We start from the raw sequence: 26288 nt of genomic DNA, 5'->3' as shown, positions 1-26288 counted from the left end.
TGTGTCTAGATCTATTCTTTAGTTTCTTTATTAAACCTGCCATGTAAACCATGTGTCATTTCATGTCGGGTTGGGGAATGATTTTACAGAAGCCGGCAATTGATTTTGCGGCTATTCTGCTATGTAGAACTGAATGAAATATAAATATATATATATATATATGTGTGTCTCAATGACATGTGTGTGTGTGTGTGTGTATATATATATACAGTATATATATATATATATATATATATACCGTGTATGTATGTATTCTATGTGTCTAGATCTATTCTTTAGTTTCTTTATTAAACCTGCCAGTGTGATTTTACTGTATCGTGCACTGAATTGCCGGCTTTTCTAAAGGACACCTGGTGCGTATTTCTCGCAAGTCACACATCTGGTCTGTGTGTAATCCGTATTTTTTGCGCACCCATAGACTTGCATTGGCGTACTACGAGCGTAGTACGCTGACAATCGCAGCATGCTGCAATTGGCACGGACCGTAAAATACGCGCGAGAAATATACGGCTGATGGGAGCTACCCCATAGAGAATCATTGGTCCGTGTGCAATGCGTGTTCTTAACGCCTCTCACTCGTCTGTATTTCTCTCTAGTGTGACGCCGGCATAAAGGTTTCACACAGGGCCATGATTGTTTTACATAATAATACAAACATTGGTCATCTTACCGATTGCTTTAAGGTAAGTCACACAGACCTTTAACAGACCTGTTTAGTATGCCATGCTTTCTCAAGACAGCAGGCATCCTCCTGAGTAATTATTGTTCCTGTGCTGAATCAATCACATTACAATTACACTTAGCTCTCCTACACTCTACCACCACTGCAAATTAAAATCTGCTCCATCAGTTCTTCCAGCTCTGCTATACTTTACCGCTAAATCAAACCCAGCTTTGCTGCATTGGTTCCTCTCCAGTGTCCCAGCTTTGCTGTACCGTACTGACACTGGCATTTTTGCTGTACTGCATTGGTTCCACTCCACTGCTCTGCTACTACTTGGCTTTTCCAGTCATTGTTTTTTTAAATCTTCTACATCAGCCTCCACTGCAACAACTTCCCCATGCCAATTACCATTGTTCCAGCACTACTACATCATGCAACACTGCTACAACTCTGCTACTCTTATCATTGTTGTTCTAGCTCTGCTACAATAGCCTTTGCTGTTCCAGCTCAGAAACATCAGTCCTCACTGTTCCAGCTCTGCTACATCAGTCTTCGTTGTTCCAACTTCCCTACATTAGTCAACGCTGTTCCATTTCTGCTACATCAGTCTTCACTGTTCCATCCCTGCCACATCATCTCATCTGTGCCATAGCTGCCCCATCAGTCTCTTCTGTTCTATTTCTGTCACATCAGTCTCCTCTGTTCCATCTCTGCCCTATCGGTCTCCTCTGTTGCATCTCTGCCACATCAGTCTCCTCTGTTCCATCTCTGCCACATCAGTCTCCTCTGTTCCATCTCTGCCACATCAGTCTCCTCTGTTACATCTCTGCCACATCAGTCTCCTCTGTTCCATCTCTGCCACATCAGTCTCCTCTGTTGCATCTCTGCCACATCAGTCTCCTCTGTTTCATCTTTGCACATCAGTCTCTGCTGTTCCATTTCTGCTACTTCAGTCTCCTGTTCCATCATTGCCACATCAGTCTCCTCTGTTCCATCTCTGCCACATCAGTCTCCTCTGTTCCATCTCTTCCACATCAGTATCCTCTGTGCCATCTCAGCCACATTAGTCTCATCTGTGCCATCTCTGCCACATCATTAGAACAAAACCGTTGGCACAACCCTGGTAACCGGAGGTGGTGCACAAGTAGGATCCCAATCCGTGAACTTCAATTAATATAGACTTGGCACACACCAAAAAGATTCTGATGCAGAAAGGTGGTTTTAATGAATTGCAGTACATACATACGGACGTTTTGGTCTAGGACCTTCATCAATGTACAATAAGTTGTACTGTGAGCTCTTAGTGACTGGGCTTTAAGGGAGACACCAACACTGCAAGGAGGCACCTGCGGCCGTCCCACGTGGTTCTATATAACAAGTGGACGCAGTATCCACCGCGAATCCAAGGGTTCGCGGTGGATACTGCGTCCACTTGTTATATAGAACCACGTGGGACGGCCGCAGGTGCCTCCTTGCAGTGTTGGTGTCTCCCTTAAAGCCCAGTCACTAAGAGCTCACAGTACAACTTATTGTACATTGATGAAGGTCCTAGACCGAAATGTCCGTATGTATGTACTGCAATTCATTAAAACCACCTTTCTGCATCAGAATCTTTTTGGTGTGTGCCAAGTCTATCTCTGCCACATCAGTCTCTGCTGTTCTATCTATGCTACATCAGTCTCCTCTGTTCCATCTCTGCGACATGAGGCTCCCCCCTGTTTATCTCTAATACATTAGTCTCCTCTCTTCCAGCTCCGTTGCATAAGGCTCTGCAGTTCCAGCTCTGTTTCATCAGTCTCCACTTTTTCTTCTCTGGTACATCAGTCTCCAATTTGTGAGCGCCACTAAATAAGCCTCCACTGTTCCATGACTGCTCTATCAGTCTCTGCTGTTCCAGCTCTCATACACCAGTTCGGATTCTCTTCACTATTCTAGCTCGACAACATCAGTCTCCATTAAAGGGAATATCTGTCACCCCATTTTTTAACTATGAGCTGCCGGCAATCTACAGCATTCTGTAATGCTGTAGATAAGCTCCTGATGTTGGTGTCGGCAGCTCATAGTCGAAAAATGGGGTGACAGATTCCCTTTAATCCAGCTTGTCCCTTCTCTCCACATTTACTGTAGTGCAAATAGAAAAATCTAAAAAAAAGAAATGGTATTGCCAGGAACGTAATTTTCCAAACTAATAAAATATAAAAAATATTTATTTTATGCTGGAAAAAAAAATCTCAATGGCAGAATCGTTTCCATAATGAAAATGGACTAAAAGATCAGGAAGTCGTGTGGAGCCGAAAATGACCCCAATAAAAATAACAGATCATGCGACACCATCCAAAAAAAAGCATAAAAAAACAAGCTCTGTAGACGGAAAAAAATCTGAACTTGGGAGCCTGAAAACGGAATGTAGTGACTCGTAAAACAGTAACTGGGTCAAAAAGTGAACATAAAAACAAAAACAAAAAATGGCAGAATTGGCATTTTACATTTTTTTCACCGTTTTTCAAAGTAACGCCTAAAAAAAGAATCGATCGTACGGCGAAGGGAAAAAAAAAATTACAAAAGCGGAAAAATTGGCCGTGTCGTTACAGGGTTAACAATAAATGTGACACATCTGCTGCGAGGGATCCAACCGGTGACCAAGAAACGTTCCTGACGACAACGGTGGGTTCATGGTTTACGTGGGTAGGGCGTCTCCGTCACCGATTCCGTCATATCTGACAGGAAAAATTGGGCGGCACCAATTGTAAACCATTGTTTTCTGTCAGGGATCGGGCGCACTACATGGGGCAAGAGTTCACGTTAACGTAAAAGCGATTCTATAAGCTCAGAAGCCTCTCAGTGGGCAGTTTGCCCACATCCAAGATGGCGGCGGAGATCAACAAAAAACAGTTGTTGCTGCTGTTGACTGAGTAACCAATAACCGCCTTTTTTTTCTCTCCTCCCATTGGGTGACGTCAATGAGTCGGCGTCGTGACCCCGCCTCCAAAAAAAGACGTAGCCAATAGGAATCCGACCGCTGGCCCCCATGACGTCGTCGTCCCGCCCCCCGCCTTTCTCTCCTCAGTTCATGTCGCGTACAGTCTAGTGAGACGTCGGTGGCGGCGGCGGAGTGCGCGGAGCTCGATGGAGACCTGACTGAGGAGAGTTCACCCGCCCGGAGCCGCCATTACTGATTCCTTAGGAACTTTATCTCTTTTATTTTCTCCCTTCTGTGAGACTGTACTAGTGGAATCAAGATGTACGCCGGAGCCGGCCCTGGTGAGTGCAGTGTGAGGGGTTACGGGGTCTCCGGCACTCGGCAGCAAGGGGCGGCTGCTCGGTTCCCGTTCTATCGCCCTCTCTCCCTCCGTTACCGGAGTCTCTCCGGCGCCATCTAGAATTATTTATTTATATATTTTTTTTTTTACATCTTAACGGTCGCGGCGCGTAAAGTCCCGCTTGAGGAGATTTGGTCACGTGCCAGGCGTCTCGGGGCATTCTGGGTAAATCCGTCTTAAAGGGCCAGACGTGTGCTGCTCTTAGTCCACTTTTTTTTAATTTAATAGCTCGTTCTTTTATATCCTCTTGTGTAATGGAAAATGTTACAAGTTTTGCCATTTTTTTTTATTTTGTCGGTTGGGTGCAAGGAGGGGAGATTACGCTTTTTGTCATTGTTGCTCTCATAATACCACTACGGTTAATGGTTATTTTGGGATGTTTTCTACATTGAGTCCATGTTGGTAAAAATATATTATGTATCCGTGGAGGTTTGAGAAAAATCTGGGGTAGTTTTGGAAAACTTGCTACGACAGGTTCGCACCGCTTTTTGCTTGGGGAAAAGCAGTTTACTCCTTGTATTTTCTGGATCAGTTGGGCACCACTGATCCATCAGATTACTATTAGCTACAATACTAAGCCTATGTGCACACGTTGCGGATTCTGCTACGTTTCTGCAGTGTTTTTGGCCCTGCAGAAGCGCAGCAGTTCCGCAGACATGGTACAGTACCATGTCAGGCTATGGCAATTCAAATCCGCTGTGCTCATGCTGCGTTTTTTTTTCCTGTACCGACTGGTACCGGAGGGGAGAGGACCCCACGCGTGAGGGCTCACAATCTACAAGGGATGGGTGAGGATACAATAGATGAGGACAGAGCTGGCCATGCAGTGGCTTGGTTGATCAATGGTTACTGCAGGTTGTTGGTAGAGGACCGTCCGCCATCTCGCCCGACTTTCACATACACAGGAGCCCTGCTTGCCCCGCTAGACATCAAAGGGATCGGCAGTCAGAAATCGGACCTCCTTCATCCTCATAAGTCAATCTTGAGTCCATGTACATATATTACTGGCACCCTAACACGCCAGATAGTTAAGCGGACATTAGTCTGGGTAATGGGGTCTCAAAGAGGACAGTTCACCAGGTCATATGGGACTGTTTTTTCCTCTTAGTTTGTCACTGCGACTTTTTTTTTTTTTTTTTTTTAAATCCGCCATGCCCTTCTTATTTAAGGTAAATGTTCACGGTCTTTATAAAGGGGACATGGCTTACCGGTTATTACATACACACCGCGGAGGATCCTGAGAACCGTGACCCCTTGTAAAAAAAAATGTGGCTCATTGGGTAATACAGCTTGCAGATGCGCCCCAGGGGATCATCTGAACATGCCCATTTTGATAAAGATAAAAATTTGCCCAATTATAAATGCTCATGTCTATGGGGACCGTATGTCCTATTCTCAAGAAATAATGGTCCCCGATTGATCAAAGTGATTATGCCAGAGTTCTGTTGTAAATCACTTTGTAGAGTCACAAAATTTTGACTCCACTTTAGTTGTATGAAGATGTAGTGACTTGACGTATTTTACGCCAGTTTCTACTAGCTCTGACAATATGGGTGCACAGGTGCCTGACACAATGGCTCGCCTAATTCATGACAGGCAGTGGTGTTCCTTCCCCCACAAATCTTTTTCCAGTCAGGGACTGAAGTAAGATTTGTGGCAAGGAGCGTACCACGCGTCTTGATTCATTAAGTGGCGCACACTTCTTAATGAATTAGGATTATCAGACTCCAACATGTGTCCTCATCCGGACCATCAAGAAAATCACCTGTATTGATGAATCGGTGCTAAAAGAAAAAAAAAAGGTAGGAACAAAATAAGAGCAAAAACTGAACACTTTTGACCCAGTGACAGGTTCTTAAGGGCAAAAGTGTCCAGTTATTGCTATTATTTTTAATCCCACTACTTGCCTGAGTATGCATTGTTTTTTTATAGTCCACCATACGGTCCCAGAGGTATGACACGATCTAGTTCTAATTTTTTGTCTTTACTAAGGGGACATGGCTCACAGTATAATAGCGAGCATGTTAAAGAAGCCCTCCCATGAAGAGTCTTTATTGAAGAAAAAAAATCTGTATATAGTGTGTTAATGTACTCCTCTACTGCCACCTTCCTTGTGATCCAGTGCAGTTTTGCTTTTCTCAGTGACGTAATCCCTTTTCAGACTATCAGACTCGCACGCCTATGGAACCTCAGTCTAACGCTCTATAGACTTGCATTGCATTATAAAAGACACTTTTGGGACACGGAAAGTCTGAACAGCAGTGACCTCAGAAGAGCAGCAGAAACGGGCTGGATACCAGAGAAGGCGGTGTGGGAATATTATAATACACTACACTTACACACCGATTTAGGGAAGAAAAAAAAATCTTCATGGGAGAGCTTTAAAGATGTCCCCGGAGAAGCTTTTGAGCCATGCCCCCTCGTAGACCATAAAAATTAGCATGAAATAAAAAGCCCTGCCAGCCGTTGAAATGCAGTGTAAAGGGTATTTCCTTCTCATAAAATATCACTTTTGTTAGTAGGGGTCAATCTTTTGGACCGCCATTGACCCTAAGAACAAGGGGATGTCCATGCTTCTGCAGTATGTGTGACTGCAGACTTGTGTATCACCCCAGCGCACGCACTGAGGATTTGATGGTTTCTGAGCCAGGAACAGCGTTGATGTTTGCAATATTTATACTCCTGGGCAGAAGCCTTCTAGTGGGTGCAGCCTCGCTCCAGACAAGTGTATGCTCATATGGGGTCATCCCTCTTATACACTGTGTTCCAAATTATTATGCAAAAAGAGTATAGGAGTGATAAGGTTAGAATTTTTTTGTTTGTCATTTAAACTCATTGATGGTGATGTGTGTCAGGGCTCTTTATATCACTGAAAGCAATTGCAGATACCTGTGCAAATTAGTTTGGCAGGTGTGTCCAAATAAAGGCAAGACTACTTAAGAAGGCTGTTCCACATTATTAAGCAGCCTACATTTTTTGCCAAAATGGGAAAGAAAAAGCATGTGTCGGCTGCTGAGAAGCAACAAATTGTGGAGTATTTAGGTCAAGGCATGACTACAATCAATGTTGCCAAGACACTTCATCGTGATCATCGCACAATCAAGAAGTATGTCGCTGATTCCCAGCACACACGTGTGCGTGCTGATAAGGAAAAATTGAGGACTCTTTCCAACAGGCAATTGCGTCAGGTTAAAAGAGCAGCTGTAAAAATGCCTTGTCATAGCAGCAGACAAGTTTTTGAAGCTGCTGGTGCCTCCACCGTCCCCCGAACAACAAGATGCAGGGTCCTTCAGAGGTTTGCAGCTGTGCGTAAGCCATCCTGTCGACCACCTCTATCCACTGCACACAAGCAGAAACGGCTCCAGTGGGCCAAACGATACATGAAGACTGACTTCCAAACTTTTGTTCACCGATGAGTGCCGTGCAACGCTCGATGGTCCAGATGAATGGAGTGGAGGATGGCTGTTTGGTGGACACCCCATGAAAACACGGCTAAGGCGCCAACAAGGAGGAGGTGGAGTAATGTTTTGGGCTGGAATCATGGGGAGAGAGATTGTCGGCCCCTTTAGGATCCCTGAAGGGGTAAAGATGAACTCCATAATCTATGTGGAGTTCCTAAAACAGCACTTCCTGCCATGGTTCAAGAGGAAGAACCGTGCTTTCCGCAGCAAGATCATTTTCATGCATGATAATGCACCGTCTCATGCTGCAAATAACACATCTGCATCTCTGGCTGCTATGGGCATAAAATAGGGCAAACTTATGGTGTGGCCACCATCTTCCCCTGACCTCAACCCCATTGAGAACCTCTGGAGCATCATCAAAAGGAGGGTCTATGATGGCGGGAGGCAGTTCACGTCTAAGCAACAGCTCTGGGAGGGGATTCTGTCCACATGCAAAACGAAGCACAAACCATCCAAAAACTGACAAATTCAATGGACGAGAGAGTTTAGAAGCGTCTTTCGAACAAGGGGTCCTATGTGCAAATGTAACATCACCTAGAATAAAGTTTTGACTTGAAAACTGATTTCATTTTGTAATAAGCTGATAATGCTTATAATTTCACAATTGACCATTTTTTTGTTCAAAATAAAAAGGTTGAAAACTGCTGTGCATAATAATTTATAACATGCATTTTGAGTGTTTATTTTTAAAAATATACTGTTTTCATAGGCAGTTTGTTCAAAAACATTGCAATTATACTAGAATATTAGATGACTGGAAAATAACAATGACTGCAATTCCTATAGGTAATTTAGAGAAAATATGAGGAAACTTTTTTGCATAATAATTTGGAACACAGTGTAGTGGTCAAACATGCTCCTTATACGCCATTCATACATTGGACTTTGGGATTTCGGGTTCTAGATGTCAATGTGGAGGGGCAACGGTGAAGGAGATGCAGTGTTAAACGAGTGGTGTACCCACTTTTTACTTAGGTTTGTTGGGGCTCCTATGGTTCAAAACTCAGTTTCCTAGTGATACTCAGTTTAAGGATTTGTCCAGGATTAGAGAAAGATGTCTGGTTTCTTCCAAAAATCTGACTGGTTTGTGTGCAACTTCAGCTCATCAGAAGGGATGGAGGAATTCGGAGAGGAAACTTGTAAATATTTTTAAGACGTAGTTTTTAATTAAGCCGTATAAAAAGCTCCATTTAAGAACCAGTAGACTATTAGACAGTACAAAAAAGGTCACAGACCTACGTGTTTTGACGGATTGTCTTAATCATGGTCACTGAAGGGCTGAATTGCAAAGCAAGATACAACCCACGGTCAGTAGTGGCGCCATCTCTGAAACAAAGCAGCCATGTTTTTCTTATCCGAGACAACCCATATTAAAGGTGAACTCGTCATTTGGATAATGCTGCCAGACTGCAGACATTACTCAGAACCTGGCTTCTCGGGGACCTGGATCATGATGCAATTGTTCTCTCATGTGGAATCTGTTAGAAAAAATAATCACAGATCTATGCTGCCCCATAGCACACGGCCCAGTGTTATACTATGTTATGTTTTATCACATAGCTCTCAGCCGTGTTATACGGTAGTGTTAACGGGCACAAGCTTTCCTTCTGGTCTCATAGACTTGAGCCCCCTTTACATTTAGCGATGCACCAGCGATCACGATATGACCCGGTCAGGATCCCTGGTGCATCGCTAAATGGTCGCTAGTGAGCTGCCAAACAGGCAGATCTCACAGCGACGCAGCAGCGGTCGTTACTTACCTTTCAGACGCGGCGATGATGACGTCCGCACGTCGCTCGTCAGGAAGGTCTCTGAACGGTCAGTCACCTGTCATAAACTCTTACTGATGAATATGTAAGCCCCCCCCCCCCCCCCACAGGTCGCCCCAAAGCACAAGAATCTCATTAACTGAAAACTGCAAATATAGATTAAACAACAACGAAAAGCGGATTTAACAGCGCCAACCTGACAGTGTCTGTAGTTTACGTAGCAAAATACTGTGCTGACAGGTTCACTTTATGGGGTTAAGTCTAGTTTGTATTGAAGCCTTAAATGGGTTGTCCAATACTAGTGCAACACCTTCTTGGTCTAAATGTTTGGGGCCAATAAAATAAAAAAGCCTATACTCCCCTCCCATGCCGGCGGCGTTCCAGCAGTGTCTAATCAAAGGAGATCATGCTGATCAACTTTGCACGTCTTTACACTGTAAACTTACAATATTTGTTCGCTTACTTTGATATTACTTTGGTTTTCTCTCAGTAGCCGCACTTTTGGTTAGGTGGCCGAGCAGCATTGTAATGCCATATAACTGCAGATTTACCCTCTATCTGCAGGTAAATGGTATTTTCCAAGGTGACAGGTTCCCTTTAGTGATTTTTCTTGTGCAACAGTAGTAATATATCAAAAGTAGTAATTGCCTAAATAGTGTAAACTCACAGAACAAGTTGGCAGCAGCTCAGTTAAATTACATGGTTATCGCTGTAAAAAATACATACAATAAAAAAAACAACAAAAATTCCAGATCTGTTGCTTTTCTGCAAGCACCTACCAGGAAAAATGTGATCGTCTTATGTGCCCAAAAATGGTGTGAAAAAATTGTCATAAACCCCAAAGCTGTCACTAGGTTTTCGCCACCTAATCTAAAAGTCTAATGTAGAAGCAGATACTCTGATTCCAGTCACTTACTGGGTGTCTTATTCTATTCTGTCTTATTCTTATCCCAACAAGGACAACATCTGCAAGGAGTTTGTATGTTCTCCCCGTGTTTGTGTGGGTTTCCTCCGGGCACTCCAAAGACATACTGATAGGGAAATTAGATTGTGAGCCCCATCGGGGACAGTGAGTGCAAACTGTAAAGCGCTGCGGAATATGTTAGCGCTATATAAAAATAGATTATTTTTTTTTCATAAAATCACTATTTAATCAGAATATGAGCACTAGCGGACTAGTAAACCAGCTGTCATGTAGTCCTCCATAAATGACCTCTGCCCCCATCACTGGCAGCTTTCTGCCTATGCAGTGGGTTTAGAGAGCTGTCAATCATTAGTGTGGGAGGGGAGGAGTTTTGTAGAGCTCAGCATTCAGAGATCTGCAGCAGATAAAATCACAATTTAATCATTTTTCCTCTGCTGCTTCATTGGGGGACACAGGAAGCCATGGCTGTATACGCTGTATTTTTTATCCTAGTGATACAGGGGCAGCATTATGGCTCAGGGTTAGCAGTGATCTTTGCAGCACTGGGTTCCCGTGTTCACATCCCACCAAGGACAACATCTGCAAGGAGTTTGTATGTTCTTCCCGTGTTTGTGTGGGTTTTCTTCTGGACTCGAAAGACCTACTGATTGGGGATTTTGGATTGTGATCCCATTGGGGAAAATGATGAAGTCTCAAATGTGCTGTTGAAATGCATGGCGTAGAATCTGCAGGTAAACCATATCCGTGAAATAGGCGTTTCTGCTCCAACATCGTGCAGGTTGTTCAAGATGTCTGCTGCACTGACTGAGGGGGAGCAGTAGTAGGTATGAACCACACTTCCAAATCTAAGGAAGGGAAAATGTGGTTCAGACAACACTGTTCTCCCAAAGCGACTGAGGATGCAGGCGGCAATTGGAGAATACCAGGTACACTGACTGTATATGACAGAATAATCACTTTTCAGTTGCAGAATTGATCTAAACTCGATTTTAATAATAAATTGACACCAAGAAATTTTACAAGACCCTCCTAAGAGTTTATATAACTTCATGTGCAGTTGTGCAACTGGTGTGCCATTTACATCTCCAGGTTACCTACGTATTGATTTTTCCCTGTATCGCCACCATTCTTTGGTATTTCCAGTGTGAGCTGGCTGGCATGTGACTGCACATGTACTGTGCGTGACAGGATGCTCCCCGTACAGTCAGTGACTGCCGGCTTTAATCCCAAGGGTGGACAAACTTTTTATTTGTAAATATGCAAACAAAATATATATATCTGAAGATCCCGGTGCTGCCCGGACATAGTAACTAACTACGGTTAGTTATAACAAATTAACTATAATATCCCACATCCCGTCAGCCAGAGCTAACGGACTACTACCACTAATATCCCACATTTTCCTGTCAGCCTAGGTTCAGAATCAGGGCGCAGCACGAATTTGCCCACACTTCCATACTGGGGATCCCTTTAAGAGCGGCCTGGGGTCAGAATCAGAGCGCTGAGTGGAATTACCCTAACTTCCATACCAATGATCCCTTTAAGAGCGCCTGGGATAAGAACCAGAGCGCTGAGTGGATTTGCCCTGATTTGCATAGCAATGATTCCTTTAACCCCTTCACCCCCAAGGGTGGTTTGCACGTTCATGACCGGGCCAATTTTTACAATTCTGACCACTGTCCCTTTATGAGGTGGTAACTCTGAAACGCTTCCATGGATCCCGGTGATTCTGACATTTTCTCGTGACATATTGTACTTCATGTTAGTGGTAAAATTTCATTCATATAACTTACGTTTATTTGTGAAAAAAACGGAAATTTGGTGAAAATTTCGCAATTTTTTTCAACTTTGAATTTTTATGCCCTTAAATCAGAGATACGGCACACAAAAACTTAAGTAACATTTCCCACATGTTTACTTTACATCAGCACAATTTTGGAACAAAATTTTATATTTTTTGGTAGGAAGTTATAAGGGTAAAAAGTTGACCAGCGATTTCTCATTTTTACAACAGCATTTTATTTTTACGGACCACATCACATTTGAAGCCACTTTGAGGGGTCTATATGATAGAAAATACCCAAAAGTGACACCATTCTAAAAACTGCACCCCTCAAGGTGCTCAAAACCACATTCAAGAAGTTTATTAACCCTTCAGGTGCTTCACAGGAATTTTTTGAATATTTCAAAAAAAAATAAAAATGAACATCTAACTTTTTTTCACAAAAAAATAATTCAGGTTCAATTTTTTTTTTTTACCAAGGGTAAAAGAAGAAATTGGACTGGAAAACTTATTGTGCAATTTGTCCTGAGTATGCTGATACCTGATATGTGGGGGGAATCACTGTTTCGGCGCATGGCAGAGCTCAAAAAGGGAAGGAGCGCCGTTTGACTTTTTCAATCCAAAATTGGCTGGAATTCTGATCGGACGCCATGTCACGTTTGGAGAGCCCATGATGTACCTAAACAGTGGAAACCCCCCCCCCAAGGAACTTATCTAGATATGTGGTGAGAACTTTGAACCCACAAGGACTTCACAGAAGTTTATAACGTACAGCGGTACAATTAAAAAATCATATTTTTTCCACAAAAATGATCTTTTCACCCCCAATTTTTATTTTCCCAAGGGTAGCAGGACCCTAAAAGTTATTGTGCCATTTGTCCTGAGTACGCTGATACCCCATATGTGGGTGTAAACGACTATTTGGGCGCATTGCAGAGCTCGAAAGGGAAGCAGCGCCATTTGACTTTTTTGGCTGGAATTGAGATCGGACACCATGTCGCGTTTGGAAATCCCCTGATGTACCAAAACAGTGGAAACCCCCCACAAATGACACCATTTTGGAAACTAGACCCCCCCAGGGAACTTGTCTAGATGTGTGGTGAGCACTTTGAACTCCCCCAGTGCTTCACAGACGTTTATAACGCCCAGGCGTGAAAATAAAAAAAATCATCGTATTTTTTTCCACAAACATTATCATTTAGTCCCCATTTTTTTTTCATTTTCCTAAGGGTACTAAGAGAAAATGGACCCCAAAAGTTGTTGTCCAATTTGTCCTGAGTACCCTGATACCACATATGTGGGAGAAAACTACTGTATGGGCACACGTTGGGACTCGAAGGGAAGTAGTGATGTTTTGGAATGCAGACTTTGATGGAATGGTCTGCGGGTGTTATGTAGCCTTTGGAGAGCCCCTAATGTACCTAAACAATGGAAACCCCCCTCAAATGACACCATTTTGGAAACTAGACCGCCTAAGGAACTTATCTAGGTGTGTGGTGAGCACTTTGAACCCCCTAGGGCTTCACAGAAGTTTATAACGCCCGGGCGTGAAGATAAAAAAAATCATATTTTTTTCCCACAAAAATGATATTTTTGCCCCCAATTTTTTATTTTCCTAAGGGCAACAGGAGAAATAGGACCCCAAAAGTTGTTTGGCAATTTGTGCGGAGTAGGCTGATACCCCATATGTGGGGGTAAAACACTGTTTGGGCGCATGGCAGAGCTTGGAAGGGAAGGAGCACCATTTGACTTTTTCAACGCAGAATTGGCTGGAATTGAGATCAGGCGCCATGTTGCGTTTGGAGAGCACCTGATGTGCCCAAACAGTGGAAACCCCCCAATTCTAACTCCAACCCTAACCCCAACACACCCCTGACCCTTAGCCCTGACCCTTATGGGAAAATGGAAATAAATACATTTTTTAAATTTTATTATTTTTCCCTAACTAAGAGGGTGATAACGGGGGGTTTGATTTACTATTTATGGCGGATTTTATTTTTGGCAGCTGTAAGACGCTTTTTATTGTAAAAATAGTTTTCGCATCACCACATATTGAGAGCTATAATTTTTCCGTATTTTGACCCACTGAGTCATGTGGGGTCTTATTTTTTGCGGGACGAGTTGACGTTTTTATTGGTATCATGTTCGGACACGTGACATTTTTTGATCGCTTTTTATTCCGATTTTTGGGATGCAAAATGAACAAAAACCAGCGTTTCATGAATTTCTTTTGGGAGGGTGCGTTTACACCGTTCCGCGTGCGACTGGGAGCTTATGTTCCTGGGGATGCTAGATTTCTTCCACCCGGCCAGTGTCTGCTGAGGTGTCGTGGAGTGGGAAGACTGTTGCTCATAGCAACCAATCACAGCTCAGCTTCTTTTAAACAGCTCTGGTGAAATGAAAGATGCTTTGTGATTGGTTGGTGATACACATGCATACATTCACACATACTGTACATTCAATTGTTTATATATAGATTAGCTATTATAGATGTTTTATGCTATGCAGAGAATGAGTCCAACAACTGAATAGTGATTATAACTTCGGGGTATAAGGCTATGTTCTCACGTTGCCTCTTTGCTGCATTTTGATTTTCCTTTTCAGGCGAAACATGAAGTCTTGGCAGGGGGAAAAAAAACCCCAGCTAAAATGCAGGTTTTGCTTGTTTTTCAGGATTCCAAGTTTTAAACAATACCAAGGTGTTAAGGCCCCGTCACACACAGCGATCTCGCTAGCGAGATCACTGATTTTGTGACGCCACAGCGATCTCGCCAGCGAGATCGCTGTGTGTGACGGGGATCGCTGATCGTGCTCGATTGTCCTGGGCCATTTTTTGATCGCTGGTCTCCCGCCGGCCAGCACGCATCGCTGCAAGAGACCATGATCAGCGATGCTGGTTTCTAATGTAAACATCGGGTATCCAGGAGCCTCGGCTCCTGGATACCCGATGTTTACATTAGAAACCAGCTTGCTCGCTGGTCCTGATCGCTTGAGGGGCTGTCTAACGATGTCCCAGCGATCCCATCCATGTCAGATCGTTGGTGGGATCGCTGGGACATCGTTATGTGTAACAGGGCCTTAAGTCCTTGAATACAAGACGTATCATTAAACATTTTTGGTAGAATGGACAATTTGATGTAATTAGGGGAAAATGTTGTTGTGTTTTTTTTTTTTGTTTTTTTTTTAAATTCGTATATGACGCTATCATGAACTAAGGTTATACTAGTTCTTGAAAAAGTACACATTTGCAAACTTAAAACAACGGGGGGAAGTCGAATTGGCCTGGCATTGTTTGCTTTCACAGGTCACTGATTTAATTATCACTAACTTAATTAAGCTATGTTTGGAGTCCAGAGAAACAAAAGGATTGTAAGTTACATTACAAAAAGAGTTCATTTGTAAACCTGCCTGAGGAAGCGGCCCCTGTTCTCTGAAAGCTTACAAATGTGTTTCTGGTTAGCCAATAAAAGGTATCACTCTGAGAATGATTGTCATTTTTTGGGCATCATTTTCATGCTCATATGATGGATACCAAGACCCTTATACTAAGACATACTTGGGATGGGGAAATCACACAAATGGGTTTCATATCCTGCCTTGTATGTGTTTTTTTTTTTTTTCACCAAAAATTTTGCAATAACTGAGCATTTTTAGTGCATATTTCCACTTACTGCTATCTATGGGTTCAAAACAACGCTGAATGAATTGAAGTGCCGCAGTACTCCAATTCACTGAGGGGGGGGGAAAACAAACAAGCGTGCATAAGATTTCTGAAATCTCGTAGCTTTTGCCGGTAGTGTAAAAAGCAGTTTTTATTTTGCTTAAGTGCATTGGAAAAAAAGGCAAGGTGTGAACAATAGCCATGACAGGTTTCAGTATTTTACATGGCTTTTACATGTAAATAGAATGAGGTGAACATATTCTTGTCCTCAGGGCACTACCTGGTCCTTTCCAGTCACATGTTGCCCCTGTAGCTTTTCCTTTACAATGTCTTTGAGCAGACTGCTTTGGAATATCTAAGCTGTAGTTGAGCTCCAAGTCTTCATATGCAGATTCTTTCAGGGATAGCTGATAATAGGAAACAATAGCCTGCATTCAGCTGTACATCACTTTGAAGATAACATTGAGGTCTCCAAACATGTGAATGCTTTTAGTAGGCAGAATTGGACAGCTCTTCTTCACTGGGAACAGAAAATGTTAACTGTTGGAAGTTCAGTATGCCCATACTTGTTTTTTTTTCTTTCCCTACTGTGGAAAATCAAGTGTATATAAGATGGCCTGCTTGTTTTAAGCTGCATAGGTTTGGTTCACATTAATGTGTATGGGCTGCTTTTAGTTTATTCAGCATTGCAATGATTTTCTTTATGTAGTTTCATTACCAATGGCGGCTGTAAGTTTTTCAATGATGTTTGTAATGTCATGTTTCAACTAATGCAGCAGTTCTCTGATGCCAATGGATGCAGTGTTTCAACAGTGGACGTGATGGTTCCCATATCAATAGCTTTCTGTATATATCTATATTTGATTTCAGTGCCATATTAATAGTTTGTGCCTTTGCATCAACACATGTCTGGGACTTTGGTTCGTCGTAGGAGATGCAATCTCTGTCAGGCCATAGACTTTCCATTTGTAGCTATAATGATTTTTGCTTTTTTTTTTTTTTTTTTTTTGAAGACTTTCCACTAGATTAGCAAGCATTCATTCTAGTAAATGGATCCCAAAGGTGTTAGATGTGCTCTGTGCAGCCAGTTGTGTTTTCTATACCAAACTCGCCCGACCATGCCTTTATGGATCTTGTGCACTGGGACACAGTCATAGTAAAACTGGAAATTGCCTTCCCCAAAGCTGGAAGCTTCAGTTATCCAAATTGTCTTGTGCTGAATCATTAAGGCTGTGTACCCACATTGCGTTTTTAAAAAGTGTTTCTGCCACGTTTTTCCCGCAGCGGAAACGCTTAAAAAAACACATTCCCATGCAATGCTATGGGATTCCGCAGTTGCCGTGCCCATGCTGTGGATTTTCCCGCTGCGGAAATGCCTAGCAGTAAAATCCGCAGCATGTCCATTCTTACTACGGAATCGCGGCAATTCCGCAGTCATAGGATTGCATTGAAACGCTCACTTTACGCATGTGGCTATGCCCTCCATGCGTAAAGTAAGCGCTTCATGTGCTGATGGTACCCAGGGTCTGGAGAAGAGAAGACTCCTCCATGCCCTAGGTACCATATCCCTGTAAAAATAGAATTAAAATAAAAAAAGTGATATACTCACCCTCTGATGGCCCCTGGAGTCGTCCCACCTCTGAGCCACGCTGCCAGCATCTTCCGTTCCCAGGGATGCATTGCGCAAATCACCTGAGATGACGTCGCTGTCTCGCGAGCGTGACGTCACAAATGTCCTTCGCGCAAAGCTTCCCTAAGAACGGAACGTACCGGGAGCGTCACTAAGGACATCGGGGGCCGTCAGAAGGTGAGAATAACCATATTTTTTTATTTTTAACATCCTATCTTTTACTACTGATGCTGCTTTTGGTTGCAAGTTGAAAACTGCGCTGTAAAATGTTTTTTTTTTTTTTTGTTTTTTTTTTTGTCTGGCCATGGTTTGGTCATCATAAATGAAGCCTTACAAGGTGGGTTTTGTCTAGATAAGTGGCAGTACTTTTAGCTGCTTATATCTGTATCTACTGACCCTTGGACTAGGCTTGCGTGTTTATGGGTAACTTGTGTACTCATCTGTACAGTCTAGTCTGCAGCGCGGTGCTAATGCTGTCTACCAGGGATTTCAGTGTGTTGCGATTTATGGTGTCTTTAGGATCTGAGAGGAGCCAGCCTTAGCGTTGCTCATTACTCCAGTGATCTCTTTCCCCTGGAATATTGGCTGTGCTGTTTGTCGTGCCTTTCACATGGTGATTTGTATTGTAGCGACACTGCATTGCAGGAGTCATCTGAGGACGCGGGCCATATATGGAGGTAGATTTTCATTCACAAGACTGTCTAGTACAGAATGCTTTACATAACAATACCATCTGCTCTGCTAACAAACTGGCCTGACTGGAGGAGATATTGCAGAGGGATAATTCCCCGCCTCTGTTATCTGCATGTCTGTCCAGTTTCCTGGTTTCATGTGTATTGTTCATGAACCCTGAGTTATCTAAAGAGAAACCATTCCACAGTGTAAATCTACACATAATGTTATCTTTACATATAGCTGGCTTCCTTACATCATTGAACTTTGTCATGACTGTAAGCGCTCGTGCACTTGTCTGAATGTATTGGAGTGCAAAACAGCTGCATTACGTTGTTGTATATTGCTCTGTATTTCCCCAATAGCCAGCCATAACACTAATTCAGTGTTCAGGGCTATTATTGCCCCTGACCTTAATTCATGCCGTTTGTGATTTTTAATTCAGAAGGTAAGACCAAAACCACTGTAGTAATGCAGATTCCCCCCCCCCCCATCCACTCTTCATAGTAACGCATTACCACCATATTTGGTGCCTGGTTCTCGCAGGTCCTGAGTAATGTAGTCTATAAGGTTAGCTCGTTATATAGTTTTGTAACTTGATTGCACAGATCTCATTAAGGCGCAATGTAAGTTTTGCTTTGGGTGTCCATGGAGAATAAAATTAGATACAGAACCAAATCCAAGCTATAGATTAAAGATCTTAACCTCTTAAGGACTACACCGGTTTAATTTTTGCACACCGCTCTTTCCTCCCCTTCTTAGAAGAGTCATAATTTTTTATTTTTTCTAAGGCTGGGTTCACATTACGTTGAGCAAGCCCGTTCAACTCATAGCGTTGGCGGGCTGCGTTAACGGTATAGCCTCAGACGCTGCAGCCCGCGTCCTAGGCTCCGTCAGTAAATGACGGCACATTGCGAACGCGTGCCGCTTTACCGCATGCGTCACGATGCGCCCGACAATGGGGCTGAATGGCAGCGTTAACGGACTGCGTAACACCGCGTTATATTGCGGTGTAACGCAGTCCATCCAACGGACTGCCTAAACGTAATGTGAACCCAGCCTTAGGCTAGTTTCAGACTAGTGTTCGGAGGCGCAGGGCTGCCGCTAAGCTCCGCCCCCAGCCGCGCCTCCGGTCAGCTCCTCCTCTGATCGCATGACACTGCATGCGATCAGCGTACCCTATAGTTAGCGTTGGGTACGCTGGCCGTGCGCGGGGTTGATTCTGCCGGCGCTTGCGCCCTTTTGGAGCTGCGCCGAGCGCACAAAAATGCTACACAGTACAAACTTGCTGGGATAAGGTTATCTGAGCATGCTTGTGTACTAAGATTATTTTCAGCGTTCTCGTAACACATGTTCGAGTCCCTGCGGCTGCAGGTCTCTTGCTGTTGTTGAACATCCACGAGGCATGCTTCCACAGCGGCTCGAACATAGTATTTGAGAACACAGAAGATATTTTATTAGCACACAATTGTGCTCGGATAGTCACTACTGCTCTGCACTGCGGACACGTTGTAATGACATCATCGTCCCTGCTGCGCTAAAACGTCCATCTTTACTTTCAACTTTATCGGAGTTTAGGATGCCGATATACAGTGCCTACAAGTAGTATTCAACCCCCTGCAGATTTAGCAGGTTTACACATTCGGAATTAACTTGGCATTGTGACATTTGGACTGTAGATCAGCCTGGAAGTGTGAAATGCACTGCAGCAAAAAAGAATGTTATTTCTTTGTTTAATTTTTTTTTAAATTGTGAAAAGTTTATTCAGAGGGTCATTTATTATTCAAGCCCTCAAACCACCAGAATTCTGTTTGGTTCCCCTAAAGTATTAAGAAGTATTTCAGGCACAAAGAACAATGAGCTTCACATGTTTGGATTAATTATCTCTTTTTCCAGCCTTTTCTGACTATTTAAGACCCTCCCCAAACTTGTGAACAGCACTCATACATGGTCAACATGGGAAAGACAAAGGAGCATTCCAAGGCCATCAGAGACAAGATCGTGGAGGGTCACAAGGCTGGCAAGGGGTACAAAACCCTTTCCAAGGAGTTGGGCCTACCTGTCTCCACTGTTGGGAGCATCATCCGGAAGTGGAAGGCTTATGGAACTACTGTTAGCCTTCCACGGCCTGGACAGCCTTTGAAAGTTTCCTCCCGTGCCGAGGCCAGGCTTGTCCGAAGAGTCAAGGCTAACCCAAGGACAACAAGGAAGGAGCTCCGGGAAGATCTCATGGCAGTGGGGACATTGGTTTCAGTCAATACCATAAGTAATGTACTCCACCGCAATGGTCTCCGTTCCAGACGAGCCCATAAGGTACCTTTACTTTCAAAGCGTCATGTCAAGGCTCGTCTACAGTTTGCTCATGATCACTTGGAGGACTCTGAGACAGACTGGTTCAAGGTTCGCTGGTCTGATGAGACCAAGATCGAGATCTTTGGTGCCAACCACACACGTGACGTTTGGAGACTGGATGGCACTGCATACGACCCCAAGAATACCATCCCTACAGTCAAGCATGGTGGTGGCAGCATCATGCTGTGGGGCTGTTTCTCAGCCAAGGGGCCTGGCCATCTGGTCCGCATCCATGGGAAGATGGATAGCACGGCCTACCTGGAGATTTTGGCCAAGAACCTCCGCTCCTCCATCAAGGATCTTAAGATGGGTCGTCATTTCATCTTTCAACAAGACAACGACCCAAAGCACACAGCCAAGAAAACCAAGGCCTGGTTCAAGAGGCAAAAAATCAAGGTGTTGGAGTGGCCTAGTCAGTCTCCTGACCTTAACCCAATTGAAAACTTGTGGAAGGAGCTCAAGATTAAAGTCCACATGAGACACCCAAAGAACCTAGATAACTTGGAGAAGATCTGCATGGAGGAGTGGGCCAAGATAACTCCAGAGACCTGTGCCGGCCTGATCAGGTCTTATAAAAGACTATTATTAGCTGTAATTGCAAACAAGGGTTATTCGACAAAATATTAAACCTAGGGGTTGAATAATAATTGACCCACACTTGTATGTTTAAAATTTAACTGAGCAACATAACTTTTTGGTTTGTAAGATTTATGCATCTGTTAATAAATCCTGCTCTTGTGTGAAGTTTGAAGGCTCTAACTTATTTGCATCTTATCAAACCTGCTAAATCTGCAGGGGGTTGAATACTACTTGTAGGCACTGTAGTTGAAAGTGTGATGCTGGGCGAAGTGGGTCTGTCCGCACCTGGCATCGCAGGCCAAATATACTCACCCTGTGGGAGCCAGAGTTTGATGTGCTTTAAAACAATGAACTTGCATTGGGAAAAGTGGTCAGTCACCATCTAATGTCCTATAATGCAATTTGTTGCTCCTAAACCTGATGTGTAAAGTCTAATCACAGGGTCAAGTTCCCAAAGGAGGACACGTGTTACACGGCTTTTAATCAAAATGGTATAGATGAAACTGCGTGCCATGCAAAAACAAAACAGGGCTGTGGAGTCGGAGTCTGTGTCCATTTTGGCGGCGGTATAAAATGGACGGATTCCAACTCCTTATATATAATAAATTGGGTACAGTAGTATATTGCAAGTTGTGCTGTAAATGTTTTCAGAAGAAGTTGGGAAAGTTATGAAATGTCCTATACATGTCTGTTCTGTTCTTGAGCTAAATTTTTATTTGAGGTGAATTTGTGCTGCACTTTATGTACATGCTCAGTATATCTTACTGTGTTTGGGGTTCACTTTTGTTGACATAATACTTTTATCATCTGTATTATTCAAGGGTTTTTTTCTTTTATTACATATTAGGCAATTGGCCATATTGTTTAACTGCTTTTTTTTTTTTTTTTTTTACTGCGCTTACATAGCATATGTTCCAGTATTTTATTTTAAGATGTATTACCGTAATTAAAATCTACTTTGTTCGTGGAACAACCCCTTCGGTTTCCATATTAAGGGTATGTGTGCATGTTGAGTATGTGCTTGCAGAAAATTATGTAAGGTTTCTGCATCTCTTGGGAGAAAAATGTGCGTTTTGTGTTTTGTTTTGTTTTTGTTTTTTTGCATGCATTTTTGTACAGCAATGAATGCTTTTTAAGCTTAATCAAAGATTTGAAAGAAAGTTTTGTGATATAATTTCCTGGTTCCACCCCTTCTTTTTCATTCTGATGCAGTGTGGCATCAGGGTAATGGGATTAGGGCTTGGGGCCAGCAGCTGTCTAAACCCTAGGTTTAGTAATGTAGAGATGTCAGCCAGGCACCCTCATTACTAAACTGGTAAGTAAAGTGTTTAAATAGAAACACACAATACCTGTGAATTTTCACAAAAAAAATAAAAAAACAAAAGCAAAAAAAGCCTGGTCTCAGCCTACGTTTCATAACTAGCAGAGGGAAAGCCAACAGCTGAGGGCTGATATTAATTTTCTGGGAAGGAGCCAATAACCATAAATGTTCCTAGGCTATTAATATCAGCTCACAGCTGCTTGCTTAGCCTTTACTGGCTAGTTTATAGGGGACCCCCCAAAAAATTTCTGTGGAGCCTCCTATAAAATCTAACCAGCAAAGGTTAGGCAGACAGCAGCAGGCTGATACTAATAGCCTAGGAAGGGCCATGGATATTGACCCCTTCCCGTACAAATATCAGCTCTCAGCCGCCCTAGAAGTGGCGCATCAATAAGATGCGCCAAATTTGGCGCTTAACTTTGCACTTCCCACTTGCCCTGGTTCATTGGCAAGTGGGGTGATAGTATTGGGGTTCATGTAAGCCTTGTATTGGCAGCCGACATGAAGCCCAGGTTCATAATGGCGAGGCGTCTTTGTTTGTAAATGTATGTAAATAACATACACCCAGAATAAAGTCCTTTACTTTTAATAAAGGAGTTGTCATTTTTTTAATGTACCATACTCACCGAACGCCTAATTCTCAATGCCCCCTGTATACATTTAAAAATAATCGTATACATTTCTGTCCGCCATAGTCCATGTAATCCAGTGTGTCCCACGGCAATCTCGCTTGTAGAACAGTCGCATCGGGAGATGTGAATGCTTTAACTAGCTGCAGGCTAACTGGTCACACGAGTTCATCAACTGATGAGGTCCAGTGATCTCACGGAACCACCACTGAGAGGAAGTTCTCCAGAACATTACGTGGGCTTGGCCTGCTTATCCATATTAGCTTTGCCCACCAGGTACAGTTCTACTGATTCGTAATCCAAAGCCCCTGGTATATTTTGCATGAAAAGATTTTATTAAGTGTTATTCCCAGGATTGTAAGTTAAATCGCTGATGGTCCAACTACTAAGACCCCTAGCTATATAGATAACAGGGCCTGCTTCCTGCAGGTTCTTTGAATGAAGTGGAAGGTGCTACGGTAGTACTTGATGTTTGCTCTGTACATTGTCCCTTGTAAGTCCCTTTTCACTTGGCGACGCACCTGCGATCCCGACAACGATGCGACCTGTAAGGATCGCTAGTGCGTCTCTAAATGGTCGCTAGTAAGCTGCCAAACAGGCAGTTCTCTTCAGCAACGATCCGGCGATCCATATAACGACCTCGGCGGTCGTTGGTACCTTGTCACACAGCAGCTTTTCTGACGGTTCCTACCTGCGTCCCTGAATTCTGCGTCGCCAACGAGGTCACTAGTCTGCGTCAAACACAGCGATGCATGCTTAATGTTATTTCTTATCGTAAGGGGAACTTTAAAGACTGTTGGGCTACAGTCACACGTTGCGAAAATTTCTGCTGGTGATTTCTTTGTAAATCTGCAATAAAATCTAAAAAACACATGCAGATTTCTTCCTACTCCATTTAATAAACACTGAATATTGTAAAAACCGTAATTGAGATCAGGCTCGTGCTGCAGATTTAAAATATACTTTCATTTTTGTGTTAATCCCCGCACGCACGCACGCACGCACGCACGCACGCACACACACTTGCATATGAGGCCGGTTTCACATTTGCATATGGAGGAGCTGCGGAGGGCTGCAGCCTTCCTCCGTGAAGCACCGCCCACAGCCGCACCTCCTCCTGTCAGCTCCATCGTCATGCGGCCTGCGTACCTTATCTTTAGCATTAGGATAGGGTACGTGCCGATGTATGCGGATGCCTCCGCATGCGTCGTTTGACGGTGCGGCTACTACACCAAAATGCAACATGTTGCGTTCGGCGCAGGTCGACACACCGTCAAAACGACACATGCGGAGACATCCGCTTACATCGGCACATACCCTATCCTAATGCTAAGGATAGGGTACGCAGTCCGCATGCAGATGGAGGTGGAGCTGACTGGAGGAGGTGCCTCTATGGGCGGAGCTTCACGGAGGAAGACCGCAGCTCCTCCATACGCAAATGTGAAACCGGCCTTAGTGCTACAGAATCCTGTGTGATTTGCAGTGATTTGGATTTGCCTTAAGGGCCTGTCACACTAAGCGATACCGCTAGCAATATCGCTATAACGTCACTGGTTTTTGTGACGTAGCAGCGATATTGCTAGCGATATCGCTATGTCTGATACATACCTCCGACCGGCTCCCCCGCTGATTATTGCTGATCGCACGAGAACGTCCTGGGCCGTTTCTCGTCAGCTTCCTGCTGGGCTTCCTGCTGTGGCGACGAGCGACGCGTGGATGCGGGAGGGAGGACGTCAGGATCGCCTCATCTGACAAGTAACGACCCCCGACCGCTGCTATGTCGCTGGTGAGATCTGCCTGTGTGGCAGCTCACTAGCGACCACTTAGCGATGCACCAGTGATCCTGACCGCATCATATCACTAGTCGGGATCGCTGGTGCATCGCTAAGCGTGACAGTACCTTTATGCACATTAAAGATCTAGAGGGTTGAATTGACTTCTAGAGGGTGCAGTTCAGGCTCTTTTCACATGTCCAGTAGTTACTTAAGTGATTAGATACATTTTGAGATTGTAAAAACTGAAATGAAGCATTACTGTACATGGCCTGTTCATTTGTACGTTGGAATGTGAGTAGACCTGTCTCGTCTTCAGTTTGCTTCATTTTTTTGATTTGGTTTAAAAAGCAAATAAACACTGCAGTCTGCAGACACTTTATCCAGCCAAAAGAAAACAAATTGAAGTCTTTGGGAAACTGGTTACAACTGATCGTCATGTGTTACGTCATCCATAGTGGTTGTGTTTGTTTTTTTTTGTTTTTTTTTTAAACAAAGGATAAATTTAAAAACAGATTTTTTGCTTTGCATTTTTTTTGGCTTTTTTTTTTTTGTTTAATACAACTGGACATGTGAACAGATCAGTCCTGATTTTGACAATAGCTTGTCTGTCTTTGCTTTATGTAGGAAATTGCTGATACGTTGTAAAGGCTGTGTGTTTCCTGAGCTCGTTGTTCAGAGCAGAATGTACATTGTAGCAGCTCGGTCATCTTTATGACAGTTTTCCATACCGGGAAATGTATTTTTTTTTTTTTTTTTTTAATATATAAAATGCCTTTCCGCAGTTAGTCATTACTTGGCCGGAGCCCAGTCTTTTTGTGTAGTAAGTGTTCTGGAAATCATTCATGTTCATAAACTAGTGTCCAGTTATGAACGGAGTAAAGAAATTTGTACTTTGACCCTTAATTATGTTGTGTACTGTTTTTCCATAAATACAATTTAATTTAAGAGAAATTACAGGGAAGGGATGAATTTCAGTATACAGTGGTGCCAGACTTTATCCCACAGGATTGGAGAAGGGAATCTCGCAATTTTATGATTTTCTCCCAAATTAAGTCACTGTTTAAAGGGAACCTGTCACCAGGTTTTTGCCACCTAATCTGATAGTTGTTTCCACTGGGTAGGTACCACATGATTGCTAAAAAGTGGGACCCTCTCGTTTTGATGACTGCATCGTGGGGGTTGAAGGCTGTGTGTATGATAAAGTAATATCGAGTGAGCACACTCCGTTGTCGGGCAAACACTGTTAATTGTATTTTTTTTGCATTAGAGCCCGATATTATTTTTCAACTAAAAATAAAAAAAAAACTAGTAATTTTTCTTCATCAATTTCTTAGCCTACAGTCATAGACCAGCCTGAAGTCTTCTGGTGGCAAAAACGGAAAGATGACTGGGTGATCAGGAGGAAAATAAGGCCAAAGGCTAAACTGTGGCCAACCATTTCCAGAGCATTTCTGCTGCTTTCTTTTCTTTATAAGGAGGTCTGTAGATTCTTATTGATTACCAAAGTCTATGTTCACAGGCAGCATTTCTGCTGCATTTTTTTTTTCTTCAGCTAAAACCTGTTCTCTAGGTAGTAAAAATGCTTAGTTCAAAGCACACATTTTGCTGCATTTTTTGGGGTACAGATTACATGGGTGCTTTGTCTATAGTTACATGTTCAATAAACATGCAAAATGTTTTTTTTGCAGCCTTTCTGCCCCTTCTCATTGCCTTCTATGGGTGAAAAAAAACCGCTGAAATTGAT

At 43.2% G+C, this 26288-nt stretch overlaps 1 protein-coding gene across 7 annotated transcripts in view; it reads left to right on the top strand.

The window, feature by feature from the left end:
• Nucleotides 1–3704: 3704 nt before the first annotated feature.
• Nucleotides 3705–26288, top strand: part of AGO2 (argonaute RISC catalytic component 2) — a 106141-nt gene continuing 83557 nt past the window's right edge. For all 7 annotated transcript variants that reach the window (XM_073590396.1, XM_073590395.1, XM_073590391.1 and 4 more), the window contains exon 1: nt 3705–3925. In XM_073590396.1, the coding sequence (XP_073446497.1) occupies nt 3904–3925 (22 nt within the window). In that variant the 5' untranslated portion in view covers nt 3705–3903. The remainder of the gene's footprint in view (nt 3926–26288) is intronic.

This window comes from Dendrobates tinctorius, unplaced genomic scaffold (assembly GCF_039654945.1).
Source record: "Dendrobates tinctorius isolate UK_male_01 unplaced genomic scaffold, ASM3965494v1 ptg000116l, whole genome shotgun sequence".
In the NCBI taxonomy this organism is placed as follows: domain Eukaryota; kingdom Metazoa; phylum Chordata; class Amphibia; order Anura; family Dendrobatidae; genus Dendrobates; species Dendrobates tinctorius.
The sequence above is the reverse complement of the archived record's forward strand: the minus strand, read 5'-3'. Positions and strand labels throughout refer to the sequence as shown.